Below are 17,657 nucleotides of genomic sequence, written 5' to 3'. Positions count from 1 at the left end.
TTATTATTTGAATTAAATCTAATGGTCAATTTATCCAACAAAATTAATGAATTTTTTAATTCTCCAACTAATAACGTAAAGCATACATATAATTGAAATTATATATTTCTATATTTGTTGTAAAACAAATATGAATAAGTAAAAATTATGTATCTCACTAATCCAATTGGATAACAAATCCTACATTAATCTCATCAATTAATAATTCTTTCACTATTAATTTTACTAATCAAACCTACCTTAAAGTTCGTACTCGGTGTGTGTGTGAAGATGCCAAATTCGATGAAGGAAAATGTCTCGTAGCTCAAATTTTGTGGCTCAAAAGTGGCTCAAATGGCCAAAACGACGTCGTTTTGGCCATTTTTATGTTGTTCTGTACTCAAAACGACGTCGTTTTGGCCATTTGAGCCACTTTTGAGCCACAAAATTTGAGCTACGTAGCATTGTCGAACACAATAATACAATGCACCTTGAGATTTGGGTGTCAACCTTATTTCCTAACAAAGTCCCCAATCTATCCACAGTATTGAAAGTACTAAACATTTTTCCATTTTTTGCTTCAGGATTCAAGTTCCCATGATAGGAACAAAAGTGAAGACATCAGGACTAGCTGTCAATACAAGGCAAAAGCAGTAAAATTTGAAAGTAGAATTATCTTGGCATATTGTCACCAAAAGAATGATTGGTCAAAAAGTCAAAGAGCGTGTTAATTGGCAATAAAATAAACCACAAGATTATTAAGATAAGTTCTTCTTGCATTTCAAGGAACTCCAATTTCCTCCTCCTTTCTGAAACAGAATCTTCAGATGGTAAGGCTACGATACCAACAGTATCGACAACCTCATCTGGAAGTGAAGACAATGTAGCCCCAACGATTTCCTCCGGCTTTAACTTACCAGAAACAGTGAAGGCTCTGTGTACAGTATCAAAACAGGAAAAAGTCAAATGCAGTTCAAGTTATAGATTAAAACAAACTAGTGTGGCTTCCAATTTTGATTACAAAAATTAGAACTGAAAGGGCCTTTAAAATACCTGGAGAGGATCAAAAGTGAAGATGGTACTGAGTGATTGAGAGACAAATCCAACCAATCACGGAGCTAAAGAAAGAAATTATACACTTACATTAAACTTCTGAACCAAATATGTTAATTTATCAAAAATGCTGTAAATGTAGCTGGGCTGTAAAATTGAGAGAGAGAGAGAGAGAGAGATTCATGTGTAGCTGATGTCAAGCAGCTGCCCATGCCAAATAATCTCCATCACACAAAATACCTTTCTAATATTACAAAAAAAAGATAGGAACGTTTAGCCATATCCTGATGTCCTTGGATTTGGGAATTAATATATATTCTATAATTAGATGCCTACCAACACCCAACACACATCCAATTCCATTTAATATAGATGTTCTTGAGCTTCTTAAAAGCCCTCCTCAAGCTGAATTTACGAAATTGCTTTTGTTAATGTACACCTCCTACACCACTAAAACCTACCACTACCACTACACACCTCCACTACTCCTCACCCACTCCACCTACCACCTCCACTTTACCTACTACCACCACCCACTCTACACCTACTACTCCCAAAACCTCTCTATATATAGGACTTGTAATATACAGATAAAAATAACAATATATCAATCTTGTATCATACATACAATCAATCAATAATATACATCAATTTATTTTTACATGGTATCAGAGCTAGGTTAAGAACCTAATATTTTCGCTTCACCGGCGGGCGGCAGCCTCGCCTTGGCCGCCCGCCGGACCTCTCATCTTCCAACTATTTCTGCACGCCGGATCTCAACCACACAGCACAATCAGAGCTACACACACACACTGCCATCTCATTCTCTCTCTCTCGGCAAACCCATCCAACACACCAAACCGTGGTCTCTCTCTCTAGCTGGCTCAAAACCAACCCATCTCCAGCTCTCTCTCTATCTCGTGCATGAACCCATCTCGTGGTAGTACTCCAGTCCACCACAGTTTTTGTGCAGGAACGACACGTGCCAATAGAGGTCTCACAGCTCGCAAACGATGTCGTTCCCTCCACAGCGTCTGCATCGCCACCTCCGGCCCCGGCGCCACCCACAAGTCAGCGGCCTCGCCGACGCCTTGCTTAATCCTACACCGGTCCAGTCTCTCCTATCCTACACAGCTCACGTCTCTCCTTTCTGGACCCGTCCACACACCAGTTTCGGTGGCAAGATCAACGACGCCACCATCACCCAGCCACGTGTCTGCTTCATGTGCAGCTTCGGCGGCAAGATCCTCGCCACACCCTCTTCTCCTTCTCTTTCTCATCAAGTGACCGCCAGAAAACAACCCATCAATGGTTCCCGCGGCCGGCACGACAGCTGCGAATTCTAGTGGGGGGAAGCGGTTCAGAACAAAATTCACGCAGGATCAGAAGGAGAGGATGCACGAATTGGCAGAGAGAGTTGGGTGGAAGATGCAGAAGAGGGACGAAGAGTTGATCAACGAGTTCTGCAGCGACGTTGGGGTCGACAGAGGTGTGTTCAAAGTCTGGATGCACCACAATAAAAACACTTTTGGGCAGCACTAACATATACTAAGACCACTTGTTTGAATGAGTGGAGTTTGTTGAGGTGGACACACAATAAAAACACTTTTATTTATTTTATAATTTTTCACCTTTCAAAGTCTGGATGCACTACAATAAAAACACTTTTGGCTAGCCATATCATCCATTCCCTTTTGCCCACACACCCATCCTCCTTTTTATTTTTTAAACCAATCTTGCACACACACCCATCCTCTTTTTTATTTTTTAAACCCATCTACCTTTTGCCCACTTTATTTTTTAATCAAACTTTATTTTTTATTCTAAACCTTCATTGATGGTAGACATCATGTTGTTCCCCATTTTTTTTTTATATATATATATATATCTTTTTTTTTATTTTAAAAAAAAAAAAAAAAAAAAATCAAACAATTTACAAATTTACACAACACCCATATTTTATTCATCTCCGGAATCAACCCCGATCATCATTTTACAAAAAAAAAAAAAAAAAAAAAAAAAAAAAAAACAACAACAACAACAACAACAACAGCTTTGTTTTCTTTTCTGTAGCCGGCCACCAACCGACCTCACTTCTTCGCCTATTCCGCCGGTCTCTTCTTTTTGCCCCCGTCCTGAGCGGCCCTTGACGGTGTTGCCTCCGTGTTTCTCATGCCACCGAGCACATTCACTCCCCCCTGCTCCTCCACTGCAGCATATGGCGGCCCTCCAAATCGGAACATCACGGTGGCCTTCCGCTTCAGCTCCTTGTTTTCTGCCCTTAGCACGCTTATCTCTGCTCGCGCATCCTTATACATGCGTTGGAGCAGAGCCAGCTGGGAGTTTAATTGCTGCACCTCATTTGTCCTACTCTGCAGCCGGTGCGACAAGTTTGTGACCGCCGTCATGGACTCCACACATGCCTTCAAAGTATACTGATTAGCCTCCACATCCGTTTGCACTGCCATTTTTTGCTCCACCGACTGCATCAGAAAGTTCAACGGAGCAAACCCCGTGGTGTTTGGTTGAGGTTCACGGGACACCGCACCCGCTATCTCTCTTGTTGACTCGTTGAGGTCGGGAAAGAGAGTCAGCAGACTACGGGACGACGAAGCCATTTTCTCTCGCAACAGAGTGTTACAGACTCTCTCTCTCAGCACAACAGTGTTACAGCCTCTCTCTCTCAGCACAACGCAGAATTCTTCAGAGGTTTCTCTCAGTTTCTTGTCTCAGCCTCTGCCTCGGCCTCAGCTCCGTCTTGGTTAAATAGCCGAGGCAGCCACGCGCATCGCGCGCCTCTTCTCGCCGACAAACTGGCACGCCTTTTCACGGCACGCCTTTTGATGCATTCGGGCACGCCTTTTGATGGCACGCCTTTTGAGGGTGCGGGCACACCTTTTGAGGGCACGACTTTTGAGGGCTCGATATCTACATCCCTGTATATTTTTTGGGCAGCCTATATACACACACTCATACAGTGTCTTCTACACCGGTCAGCTTTATGAATCCCTTTGTTTCAACCTCAAATCGGTTTCTATCTTCACACCTATTTGAGTTTGAAGGGGGGTTATACACAGTATCATGTATAAGTCGCTCATGGCGCACTCCCTAAGTCGCCCCCTTGGTGCACCACCACAATCTGCTACAACGGTCCGACACGACCCCATAAACTGTCTTTGGTGCACCACCACAATCTGCTACAACGGTCCGACACGACCACACAGTGTCCTGCTACATCGGTCCGACATGACCCCGTAAACTGTCTGCTACATCGGTCCGACATGACCCCGTAAACTGTCTTCTACATCGGTCCGACATGACCCCGTAAACTGTCTTCTACAACGGTCCGACATGACCCCATAAACTGTCTTCTACATCGGTCTGACACGACCACACAGTGTCTTCTACAACGGTCCGACATGACCCCGTAAACTGTCTTCTACAACGGTCCGACATGACCCCGTAAACTGTCCTGCTACAACGGTCCGACATGACCCCATAAACTGTCCCGACATTGATTCCGGTCAGCTGCTACAACGGTCCGACATGACCCCGTAAACTGTCTGCTACAACGGTCCGACATGACCCCGTAAACTGTGTCTTCTACAACGGTCTGACACGACCACACAGTGTCTGCTACAACGGTCCGACATGACCCCGTAAACTGTCCTGCTACAACGGTCCGACATGACCCCATAAACTGTCTGCTACAACGGTCTGACACGACCATACCGTGTCTCCTATCCTGTTTTATTTATCAGTTTACTTTCTTGTTTTGTTACTCTCTTCAAACTCAAGTTGGTTAGTTCCTATCCTCCTTGAGTTTGAGGGGGGCTGTTAATGTACACCTCCTACACCACTAAAACCTACCACTACCACTACACACCTCCACTACTCCTCACCCACTCCACCTACCACCTCCACTTTACCTACTACCACCACCCACTCTACACCTACTACTCCCAAAACCTCTCTATATATAGGACTTGTAATATACAGATAAAAATAACAATATATCAATCTTGTATCATACATACAATCAATCAATAATATACATCAATTTATTTTTACAGCTTTTATGGAGAGACATTGGGTAGACTGCTTCAATCAATGTGTCAATTAGAATGCCATCTTCTTGAATTTTATCACAATATTAAATTACAACAGCATGTCATGCTCTTAGGCTTTAGTCAAGGATTTTTTCATAAATATGTGCAGCTAAATTTTTTTGTGAAGAAGCACAAAATTCTACTTATACCAAAAAAAGTAGCTCATGTGCCAATGTAAAAAGAACCATCCCAGCCAACATAGTCAAACCAGTGAACCGGCGAACAAAACCCTTGGCAAAGCCAGTTAAAGAAGCATACAAACTGGAAGAACCCATATGGCCCAGCTCTATTGTATGTCAACAAAATGAAGCTTGTAGGCTGCAGAAACCATCTGGTTTTCTTTTGCTGAAAACATGAGATTTATGTAATCACAACCCATGACTGTTCAGAAAAACACCAATGGGATAAAATTCAAGCCAGGAATGACCAGTGCACATGTTAATCTTGAAATTTCTATTTAACTTACGTGAGACGTTTACAAACCAAGCCAAAAGAGAAACTTCTTCAGGGGAGTTAGCATACCCATGATAGGATGGGCTGGTTCAATTTTACCTCACAATCCCCTTGTACAACAATAGGAATTAATGAGACCATTTAATGTAATTTGGAATTTCTACAAACACAAAAAAAATGCTATCCAAAAATATAATTTCTTTATGAAACCATGGACCTTGGAATGAGATCCTCAGTCTGCATTTAATATTCTATACACTAGACATAATTCAAGGAATTTTCAAGCTTTATACTTCTGTTTCAATTCTAATTGTCAAAGATGAAAAAGAGCAACAAACAAGTAGATCCAAGAGTGGGAGAAAGAGAAGGGAAAAAAAAAGAAAGAAAAAAACCTGTTGGCGCATTTCCTCAACTGAAAGTAAACCAAGCATGCCTCGCTCTCTACAGTCTTCACGAAGTTCAGCTTCTGAAAGAGACTCCAAACCCTCCGCTTGTATCATTTTATCATCGTTCTTTATCCATACAAAACAAACAATAATAACAACAATAATTCAAGGATATCTACCATTCGAAAATGTATTTTCCCTCAGGTCAAACCACCTTTATGTAAACATGCAATTCTTCAAATTATTCTTAACAAGGAATACTTTCCAAACTTAATCTATGATAGTCCTCAATAAAATAAGAAAAAGAAATTTATGCACAAAGATGAGCCTATGCATATTAACGTGCATATTTCTGTGGATCTGTGTCTGTGTATTTAATCCTTTTTTTAGCTCATTTTTCTACATCATGGAACAAGGTTCAGACTTCGTGGAGGGCCCGAATGACACATGATAACCAAGACAAGGTTCCAAGAAAATAATTGGGCCCCTCAATATTTCATAAAATAGCCCACTAGTCGCGGGTCATGAAGCATGTGATTGCACGTATTTGGCGAACAGTTTCAACTTTTTATTACACAACCAGAGACACAGATCAAAGGTGAATATATTTTTCATGCAGTGAGAGGGTAATTGGCTCAAACCTCTATAGCCCCACACCACTTTCTGGCACAACTTTTGTGAATTCCAGAAGTCTCATTTCAAGGGGCTTAAACTATTCCAAGGACACTACAATTTATCAAAATAAATCCACAATATCTTTCTTCCAAGTTGAGGAAAAATCAATCATCTAAGTCATAAATTCAAACTAGAGCACAAGCAGGTCAAAAAGTTCAAGTCAACCTCAAAACAAGCCGTGAGATTTACGAAGATAGACCAGACAGCCCAATCTTAGCTGTGTCCGAACTCACCCAGATCTTGAACGAATGCAGGAAAATCCACCCGCCACAGATGTAATCACCTTCGCATTCCATCGTGGATTCAACAAAACAATTGCAAAATATAAGAATGTCCTGTTTATTTAAATGAAATGAAATCAAATGAAATCATCAAAATATATTCAGATAGACAGAAAGATATAAAAAATTAGACCGCACCAGGAACACCGGCGAATCGGAGAGTCTCTTCAATCATGTGAATCTGAGCGGACCGATGTTCTTGAAGTTGAAAGCTTCGAGCCTGCTATTAATGGCTGTGGTGGTCCCTGAGCAGCTCCTTCGCCACTAGAATGAGAGCAGCAGAGGGAAAGCCAACGGAGTGAGAAACAAAAGAGTGAGGCTCCTTAACCCCGTTGCTCGACGCCATCGTCTGCCGTGCTCACAGTCGCGAGAGAGAGAGATGGGGAATTTTGGTTCAAAAATTGGGGATTTGAGCGTTGGGAATTTTTGGTTGAGGGGGGGAAAAATGAGTGGGAATCAGATTTTGTGCTTTTTTTTTTTTTTTCGCCACATCAAGCATAACTAGCTCAGATGAAAATTTAAGGTAGGTTCGATAACATTTATATTTTTAATTTATGTTTACAAAAATTTTATAAATTGATTTTTGTTAATTTTTAGAAAAATATAAATTACAAATGCGTTTGAACAAAATATTTTTAAAAAATTAAAAACATAAACTAAAAAACATGTTTATCCAAGCCTAAAATATTTATATTTATTTTTTTATTATTTATGACAATGAGATCATACACATTTTAATTAAAAAAAATTATTGAAAAATTTTATTTGAAAAAAAATATTTAAAAAAATAATTAAAAAAAATATTTGAAAAAACAATTAATTAAAAAAATATTGTTAGTAAAATTTTTAGATTTCTATTTAAAAACTAACGTAAAGTCATTTTTTGAGAGAGATGAGTGAAAGAGAGAGAGAGAGAGAGAGAGAGAGAGAAAGAGAGAGAAATAAAAATAAAAATAAAAAGAGAAACAAGATGAGCGAGAGAGAGAGAGAGAGAGAGAAAGACAGCAAAAAGAGATGAACAAGAGATATAGAGAGAGAAGGAGAGAGAAGAAAGATGAGCAAGAGAGATGAGAGAAGGAGAGAAGGAGAGAGAAGAAAGATGAGCAAGAGAGATGAGAGAGCGAGAGAGAATAGTGATGAGTGAGAGAGAAAGACACACACACACACACAGAAAAAAAAGAGAGAAACAAGATGAGCGAGAGATAGACAAAGAGAGAGGGGGAGAGAGAGAGAGATATATAATCATTACTTTTCAAAACTCATAACTAAACACATAATTCAAAACTCTTTTCAAAACTTAATTCAAATCAATTTTTTAAATATTTAATTATTTTAATTTTGTGAGAGACAGATAAAGAAAAGAGATAGAGAGAGAGAGACAAAGATAGAGTGATGAACGAGAGAGAGAGAGACAAAGTGGTTGCTAAAAGTATATTTTCTTATAGTGGATCGATAAATCGAGAATGAGCTCGATAAATAGAGAAGATGGGAGTGAGAGAGTGAGCAAGGCGAACATAGTGAGGGAGAAATAGACAAGTAGACAGAGAGAGAGAAGAGTGATGAGTGAGAGAGAGACATGGAGAGAGAGAAATAGACAGAAAAAGAGATAGAAAGAGAGAGAGAGAGAGAGAGAGAGATAGAGGGAGTGATAGAAAAAGAGAGAGAAACAAGAGATGAGCGAGAGATAGACAGAAAAAGAGAGACATAGAGAGAGAAGAGATGAGCGAGAGAGAGAGAGACACACAGAAAAAGAGAGAGACAGAAAGAGAAGAGAGATAGAGAGAAATAGAAAGATAAGAGAGAGAGAGAGAGAGAGAGAGAAAAAAAAAAGAAATGAGAGTGATAGAGATAAGATAGATGAGCGAGAGAGACAGAGAGAGATAGAGAGAAGAGAGATAGGCGAGAGGCACAGAGAGAAAATGAGAGAGAGAAACAGACAGATAGAGAAAGAAGAGTGATAAGTGAAAGAGATAAAGAGAAGAGAGAGAGAGATAGAGACAGAGAGACAGGAATATGAAAAAATGAATGAAAAGAGAAATGTTATATCAAAAGAGTAAGACGACATTATTTTTTCTATTTTTTTTTTTGCGACAGAAATATACTATTGAATTTATTCAAACCATTTTGTGACTATATATATATGAAGCTGTCTCAAAACCACAATCACTATGCTAGGTTAGAGTTTTCCAAAAACTCTTTTCACAAAATTATACTTTCTTGTTCTCCGTGTTATATTGTTTTTACTGAATTTTTTTAATATTTTAAGTATTTTTTTTAATTTTTATACACACCTAACATAAATACAACTAAAACTTTAAAAAATTGTAAAAAAAATCTTTTAAAAATTCACTAAATACCAAAAATACAAAAAAAAAATACAATAATTCAATACATTTTTTTTTGTATTTTTATGTATTTATTAATTTTTAAAAATATTTTTTCATAAATTTTTTATTTTTTAGATACATCTAAGTAAGGTGCATCTAAAAAAAATATTTAAAATTTTAAAAATATCCACTAAAAAAAAAAACACGAAAGTCACTTTTTGCGACGGCACCATTTGCCGTCTCAAAAAAGCAGAGTATTTGCGACGGCACCATTTGTCGTCTCAAAAAAGCAGAGCATTTGCGACGACACTATTTGCCGTCTCAAAAAATGAAAGTATTTGCGACGACACTATTTGCCGTCTCAAAAAATGAAAGTATTTGCGACGGCAAAAAATACCATCGCAAATACTCTCATTTTTTGAGACGGTAAATAATGCCGTTGCAAATGCTCTGTTTTTTGAAACGGCAAATAGTGCCGTCACAAATACTCTACTCTTTTGAGACGGCATTTTGCGCCGTCGCAAAAGGTGACTTTTTGAGATGACAAGTGTGCCGTCGCAAATAGTTCCGTCTTTTTAGCCCACTTTTCTTGTAGTGCCCATATGAGCCCTGCGGGTCTAAACAATCTAGATTTTGGACTAGAAAGAATCCTTCTATAAATTTATCTTTTAATATAAATTTTTATTTATTTATTTTCTAGGTAAATTACACTTTGTACTCCTGCACTTTGCACCAAATTTTACTTTAGCCCCTACACATAAAATCATGACAAGCAACTCCTACACTTCTGGTCAAATCCCATTTTGGTTCTTACACAAGAAATTGTGACAATCAAACTACTGTACTTTTGGTCAAATCTCACTTTGATCTCTATACAAATGTCAATGTCCCCTTTTTGTTACTCAATTGTTTAAAACTTTAACAAAACTAATCATGTGATAAGAATGCGAGTACGACATGAGGATAAGTAAGGAAAATCATCTACATTTTTCTACTAATACACGCTTTATTATAAAATTTACATCAAAATATAATTGTATTAGGTTAAAACAAAACGCAGATTGTGAACAATTAAGAAGATGAATTAGGATTTTGCATAAATTGAAATCACGAAATCTGTTTTTTTCACAGTAACATAATTTTTTGTCTATTCATCTTTCTCTCTATTTAATTTCTTTGTCGCGTTTTTTTTTTTTTTGTAATTTCAAAAATTTTACTTTCTTACATTTTTGTCTCAACTTTTACCATACGAACTTATAAATATATTTTATTATATAATTCTCACGTGCTTATCACGTAGGACAAGTCTATTGGTGGAAAACATAGATAATTTTCTTCTCTTTCTCTCATTTTGCAATCACATAACTAGATTTTGTTAAAGATTTAAAAATGAAGTAATAGAAGAGAGATATTGATACTTGTGTAAGAACCAAAATCAGATTTGAGTAAGAGTGTAAGGGGTGAATGTTACGATTTAATGTGTATGGACCAAAGTGAGATTTAACTAGAAGTGTAAAGGATTAACTATCATGATTTCATATGTAGGGGTCAAAATGAGATTTGATGTAAAGTGTAGGAGTATAAAATGTAATTTACCCTAAAGTATATGTGTAGCTATAAATCAATTTGAATTTTGGGTCAATTTTTTTTTTTGAGTTTATGTTGGAAATGGTAGAAAAATTCTGGATAAAATCAGAATTTTTTCTCAAGTTTGATCTATTTTTTACGTGGGCCCCGAGTATCGATTTACTCGGGTCAAAGTGGTAACGCGTTCTATGCCGCGTTGTGATTCACGTGGTATATTTGGTTGCTCAAAACCATTACCGAGTGAATGGGAAATTGAAACCAAAGTGTGCTCCATGGAAATGGAGTTTTGGTGGAAATTCCTTAAGGTTGTAAATTGGCTTGTCCCACATTGTTTTGGTAGGAAGTTTTGAAAGGGTTTATAAGGCTTGGGTGAGATACTTGAGATGTGCCCCAAGGGGTACCCAAGTGTTTTAGAGGGAGAGGTTATGGGCAAAATGGGCTAGACCCATTGGACCCAAAAATCACCACACACGCGCGCCGCCGTCCGGTCGGGCGGGTTGGGCCTGGGCCTGGACGTGGGTGCGTGGTTGGGTTGGGCTTCTAATCTTTTTGGGCAAAAAACATTTGAATTTAATTTTATTTTTTGGTAAAATAAAATCCAGAATTCAAATTAAACTGATTTGAATTTTCTATACATCCAAACAAGGCCCTTCCCGTTTTCAAACAGAAATAAACTAGTTTGGAATTAGTGCACACCCAAACAGGGCCCTTCCCCTTTTTGCTATCTGTTTGAATTGTTAACAGATTCAAATTTGTTTGAATTCAAAACCAACAGGTATCATACCTGTTCAATTTAAAATCAAGAGCCACCTTTACATCTATAAATAGGACCACCCTCATTTGACGTTAAATTTTCAGAAATTTCGTATTTCACCTCTGCTAATTATATTCTTCATCTTGCTGCATTTTATTTCTGAAAAAAAGAGTGTAAACACTTAGTGTGTTCATAAGGCAAACAATTTGTAGTGCTGCTATTGTTTGTGGTAAGATCATTTCATCATGGGAGATAAACGTCCAAATTCTGATAGCACCGTGGAGAGGACGAATCAGTCTTAAGGACACAGTGTCAAACACTGGACTTGATCAGAAAATAATTCGAAGAAATTAAATCAAGTAAGTTATTTAATTTATTTTCAGTGTTGTTTTTAGTTATTTAAATCAGATTTTAATTTTGTTTTTGTAACAAAATAAAATCTGTTTTTATTTATTTATTTATTATATTTCAAGTTTGATTTTTGTAATCAAACAAATTCTCTCCTTTTCTTTATTTCTTTAAATTCTATTTGTTGTTGTGTACACAATAGAATTAAATCTTTTAAATATAGTGAAGATTGTCCTACAATTTTAAGACAGATTCCTTTTTGGTATCTTCATTGTATTTAATTTTCTGTGTTTTCAAAGTAATATTCTGGTTGGAAAAACAAATAGTGATTTATGCTATTTGACAGATAGTAGTAATATACTGTCTCTTTTCTTTGACAACTAGTAGTAATATACTGGTGTCATTAACAATTGCAGAATATTATTTGGTGTTACAGAAAATTATTTTGGTATTTTATTTTTCTAGTTTTAGTAACAAGGAAAATAAAATTATATTATTTTCTAGTTTTAATAACAAAGAAAATAAAATTATTTTGTGTTTTAATTTATTTTTTGATTTTGGTAACTAGAAAATTATTTTGTGTTTGTTCTGATTTTTGTAATCAGATAGTTTTGTGGTATTTTATTTTCTAGTTTCAGTAACAAGGAAAATAAAATTACAGTATTTTCTAGTTTTAGTAACAAGAAAAAAAAATGATTTTGGGTTATAATTTATTTTCTGGTTTAAGTAACTAGAAAATTAATTTGTGGTTTGGTTTTCTGATTTTTGTAATCAGATATTATTTCGGTATTTTATTTTACTAGTTTTAGTAACAAGGAAAATAAAATTATTTTGTATGTACAAATCAAACTTATTAAATGAAGGTATGTTTTGTCATTTTGAAGTTTAAAGTTTATATGCGTTGGATTTTATTTATGAGTTGAGAATCCTTTTATTTCATGATGCAAGTGATGGGATCGTGCATGATTAATTTATTTTGTTAATTCATTATTTTTAGTTGATGCGTTTGATATGCATGTATGATATCAACTCAAGTTATTTCTTAACAATAATTTCAAGTGATTTGGAATGATAAATTGTTATGTCGACTTAGGACATAAGCAGGTTAATTTGAATATTTCTAATCAATTTTGAATGGGTGTTTAAATACCAGAAAAATTTAAACATGAAGATGTATGTAATTATATCGGTCTGTTTAATTGGGAAGTAATTTAAGAAATCTTTTATGTTGATTATTGAATTATGTGACATGAGATGTCATTAATAATTATTTTACTTGCGTAGTAGAATTTGTTAAACCATGAACCATTTTATTAATATGGGGGTGTATCTCTTGCATTAGTTGAGATAATTTAATTTTCTTCTGTCACAAATATTTTTATAACAGTGACATTTATTTGTTATTGAGTTGCAAGAATGTATACAATCAAATGGGTTTTTGAATTGTTTGATTCTTAGGCAAAATTTTTTATGAGGATATGATTTTGTTAAAACATTAATTTTGACTTGAGTAGTCATAATTATTTTTGTTTTTTTCTTGAATTTGTTTTAAAAATTCATTGATTTATAATAGAAGTGATAGGGGTGGTGAATATGATGCACCATTAAATGTATTTTGTGCACAACATGGCATTATTCACCAAACTACAGCCCCTTATTTTCCACAGCAAAATGGAATTGCTGAAAGGAAGAATAGAACACTCAAAGAAATGATGAATGCCATGTTACTCAGTTCAGGTTTATCACAGAACTTGTGGGGGGAAGCAATATTGTCTGCTAATTATGTTCTTAATAGAATACCCCACAAGAAAACCAACAACACTCCTTATGAATTGTGGAAAGGTCGACCACCTTCCTACAAATACTTAAAAGTGTGGGGGTGTTTGGCAAAAGTTGAAGTTCCTGTTCCTAAAAAGACTAAAATTGGACCAAAAACAGTAGATTGTGTGTTTATTGGTTATGCTCAGAATAGTAGTGCATATTGGTTTCTGACTTATAAATCAGAAATATCTGATATAGATGTGAACACTATTATAGAGTCAAGGAATGTTGTGTTTTTGAACATGTCTTTCCTTACAAGAAAGAACAGGATTTAAGTTCACAGAAAAGAACTTATGATTGTACACAAAGTCAAGAGACTAATGACAATCAAACACAAGAGACTAGTAATAGTCTCGACCAACAGGATTTAACTGATGATGAACCAAGACGAAGTAAGAGAGCGAGAACATCAAAATCCTTTGGTCCAGATTTTCTGACATACTTGTTAGAAAATGAACCTCAAAGCTTTAAGGCAGCAATGACAGGTCCTGAAGCACATTTGTGGAAAGAGGCTGTTAATTATGAAATTGAATCCATTATGCAAAATCATACTTGGGAATTGGTGGATCTTCCACCAGGTTCTAAACCTCTTGGATATAAATGGATATTCAAGAGAAAAATGAAAACAGATGGTTCAATTGACAAGTATAAAGCAAGACTTGTTGTTAAAGGTTACAGATAAAAGGAAGGTCTGGACTATTTTGACACATATTCCCCTGTGACAAGAATAGCATCCATTCGCATGTTTATTTCTATAGCAGCGTTGTTTAATTTAGAAATACATCAAATGGATGTTAAGACAGTTTTCTTAAACGGTGATCTAAGTGAAGAGATCTATATGGAACAACTCGAAGGGTTTGTAGTATCAGGGCAAGAAAAGAAAGTTTGTCGACTTGTAAAATCCCTTTATGGATTAAAACAAGCACCTAAGCAATGGCATGAAAAATTTGATCATGCAATGCTTACTAATGGGTTTAAGATAAACGAATGTGACAAATGCGTCTATGTTAAAAACACTGACCAAGGGTATGTCATAGTTTGTCTTTATGTGGATGACATGCTTATCATTGGAAGCAGTCAAAACATGATCAAATTAACTAAGCAAATGCTTAACAAAAGATTTGATATGAAAGATATAGGGGTCGCAGATGTTATATTAGGAATGAAAATTACTAAAACATCTGACGGATATGCATTATCTCAATCTCATTATATTGAGAAAATTCTTGATAAATTTATCAAGGATGATTTGAATTTAGCTAGAACACCTGTAGACATCAGTCTTTATTTATCGAAAAATAAAGGTGATGCAGTGTCTCAGTTAAAATACTCCCAAATCATTGGAAGCCTAATGTACCTAATGAATTGTACTCGTCCTGATATAGCTTATGCTATCAGCAAATTGAGTAGGTACACTAGTAACCCCGGAGAAGACCATTGGAAAGCGATCATTCGGGTTCTTAGATATCTAAGATTCACCTGTGATTATGGCTTGAACTTTACTCGATGTCCAACAGTACTTGAAGGTTATTGTGATGCAAATTGAATATTGGATACTAAAGATTCAAAATCCACAAGTGGATATGTCTTTACTTTAGGAGGCGCTGCTGTTTCTTGGAAATCCACCAAACAAACATGCATCGCACGATCCACGATGGAATCCGAGTTCATTGCTTTGGACAAAGCAGGAGAAGAAGCAGAATGGCTTCGTCACTGCTTAGAAGACATTCCAATGTGGCCAAAACCTATGCCAGCTATTTGCATTCATTATGATAGTCAATCTGCAATAGGTAGGGCACAGAATAATATGTATAATGGTAAGTCACGACATATTCGTCGTCAACATAATACCGTAAGGCAATTGTTGTCAAACGGAATAATCTCAATAGATTATATAAAATCTAAAGAGAATATTGCGGATCCGTTAACAAAAGGTTTGACAAAAGAGCTAGTGTATAGTTCATCGAAGGGAATGGGATTAAAGCCTATTACATTAGAGTCGTCATAATGGTAACCCTATTTATATGACTGGAGATCCCAAGAACTAAGTTCAAAGGGACAACTAAGTTATGTATGGCTCACCAGAAATCACCAAGGGATTAAAAATTCCCTACCCATTCCTATGGTGAGAGTGATATCTGCAACATATGTTGTATGCAGGGGTATAAGGATAAGCTTTGCTTTTAATGATTACTTATATCTTGATTAAGGTATAAAATCAAGACGAGTATAAGGAGATACTCACAATAAGAATCACCTATATGAGTGTTGAACTGGGGCCGATTCTATGAGAATGAAAAGGCTAAATTCTCTAGAAACACTTATGAAAACCAGGCGCGTTCAAGGCCAAAATGAACACAACAGTGAGAACCACGATGTGTTAGAAGATATTTTGTGTGAAATCTATTGTCTTGGCTTACACAAACGGCTGAACAATTCAAGGCATCACGTCCATTGGTTACCCAGTAAGTCCGATAGGTTATCACTAGGGAAGGTTCAAGGCCGAAAACTACCTATCCTGATGCAAGATATTTTCGACTTATACTCTTTCGTAAAAGTCTGCATATTGTTGCATTTCCGTTGTTATCAAATTTCATTCATGTGGGGGATTGTTGGAAATGGTAGAAAAATTCTGGGTAAAACCAGAATTTTTTCTCAAGTTTGGTCTATTTTTTAGGTGGTTCCCGAGCATCGATTTACTCGGGTCAAAGTGGTAACGCGTTCTATGCCGCGTTGTGATTCACGTGGTATATTTGGTTGCTCAAAACCATTACCGAGTAAATGGGAAATTGAAGCCAAAGTGTGCTCCATGGAAATAGAGTTTTGGTGGAAATTCCTTAAGGTTGTAAATTGGCTTGTCCCACATTGTTTTGGTGGGAAGTTTTGAAAGGATTTATAAGGCTTGGGTGAGATACTTGGGGTGTGCCCCAAAGGGTACCCAAGTGTTTTAGAGGGAGAGGTTATGGGCAAAATGGGCTAGACCCATTGGACCCAAAAATCACCACACGCGCGCGCCGCCGCCGCCGTCCGTCTGGTCGGGCGGGCTGGGCTGGGCCTGGGCTTGGGCGCGGGTGCGTGGTGTGTGGTTGGGTTGGGCTTCTAATCTTTTTGGGCCAAAAACATTTGAATTTAATTTTATTTTTTGGTAAAATAAAATCCAGAATTCAAATTAAACTGATTTGGATTTTCTGTACATCCAAACAGGGCCCTTCCCGTTTTCAAACAAAAATAAACTAGTTTGGAATTAGTGCACACCCAAACAGGGCCCTTCCCCTTTTTGCTATCTGTTTGAATTGTTAACAGATTCAAATTTGTTTGAATTCAAAACCAACAGGTATCATACCTGTTCAATTTAAAACCAAGAGCCACATTTACATCTATAAATAGGACTACCCTCATTTGATGTTAAATTTTCAGAAATTTCGTATTTCACCTCTGCTAATTATATTCTTCATCTTGCTGCATTTTATTTCTGAAAGAAAGAGTGTAAACACTTAGTGTGTTCGTAAGGCAAACAATTTGTAGTGCTGCTATTGTTTGTGGTAAGATCATTTCATCCTGGGAGATAGACGTCCAAATTCTTATAGCACCGTGGAGAGGATGAATCAGTCTTAAGGACACAGTGTCAAACACTGGACTTGATCAGAAAATAATTCGAAGAAATTAAATCAAGTAAGTTATTTAATTTATTTTCAGTGTTGTTTTTAGTTATTTAAATCAGATTTTAATTTTGTTTTTGCAACAAAATAAAATCTGTTTTTATTTATTTATTTATTATATGGAAAATGCTCCGTAGCTCGAGAAAGTGAGGCTCGAATGGCGCGAATGGTACGAAAAATATTATCTTACCGGTAAGAGAATCAAAAAACATCTTAAAACGACGT

At 36.5% G+C, this 17,657-nt stretch overlaps 1 protein-coding gene across 4 annotated transcripts; it reads right to left on the bottom strand.

Moving 5' to 3' along the window:
- Positions 1 to 452: 452 nt before the first annotated feature.
- On the bottom strand, positions 453 to 7,363 carry LOC145801064 (uncharacterized). Of its 4 annotated transcripts, none has more exons than XM_082891267.1 (5): positions 7,075 to 7,363; positions 6,821 to 6,990; positions 5,987 to 6,692; positions 1,033 to 1,097; positions 453 to 913 (listed from the first exon to the last, which is right to left on the bottom strand). In XM_082891267.1, the coding sequence occupies exons 3-5, from the start codon at positions 6,092 to 6,094 to the stop codon at positions 652 to 654; spliced, it is 435 nt and encodes a 144-aa protein (XP_082747393.1). In that variant the 5' UTR covers positions 6,095 to 6,692; positions 6,821 to 6,990; positions 7,075 to 7,363; the 3' UTR covers positions 453 to 651. The 4 variants fall into 4 exon arrangements, with proteins under 4 accessions (XP_082747393.1, XP_082747396.1, XP_082747394.1 ...); XM_082891270.1 differs by having other exon boundaries at positions 6,821 to 6,894; XM_082891268.1 differs by having other exon boundaries at positions 5,987 to 6,938.
- Positions 7,364 to 17,657: the final 10,294 nt, after the last annotated feature.

This window comes from Camellia sinensis, chromosome 10 (assembly GCF_055761805.1).
Source record: "Camellia sinensis isolate YWXY chromosome 10, ASM5576180v1, whole genome shotgun sequence".
Taxonomy (NCBI): Eukaryota; Viridiplantae; Streptophyta; class Magnoliopsida; order Ericales; family Theaceae; genus Camellia; species Camellia sinensis.
The sequence above is the reverse complement of the archived record's forward strand: the minus strand, read 5'-3'. Positions and strand labels throughout refer to the sequence as shown.

Bases quoted from the DNA above. Each gene is read 5' to 3' on its own strand.
- LOC145801064 (XM_082891267.1), bottom strand. From the start codon at position 6,094: ATGATACAAGCGGAGGGTTTGGAGTCTCTTTCAGAAGCTGAACTTCGT. The intron at 1,098-5,986 runs GTTTTTTTCTTT...TTCTTTCTTTAG, and splicing joins TTGAGGAAATGCGCCAACAG to CTCCGTGATTGGTTGGATTT. The intron at 914-1,032 runs GTATTTTAAAGG...TACTGTACACAG, and splicing joins TCACTTTTGATCCTCTCCAG to AGCCTTCACTGTTTCTGGTA.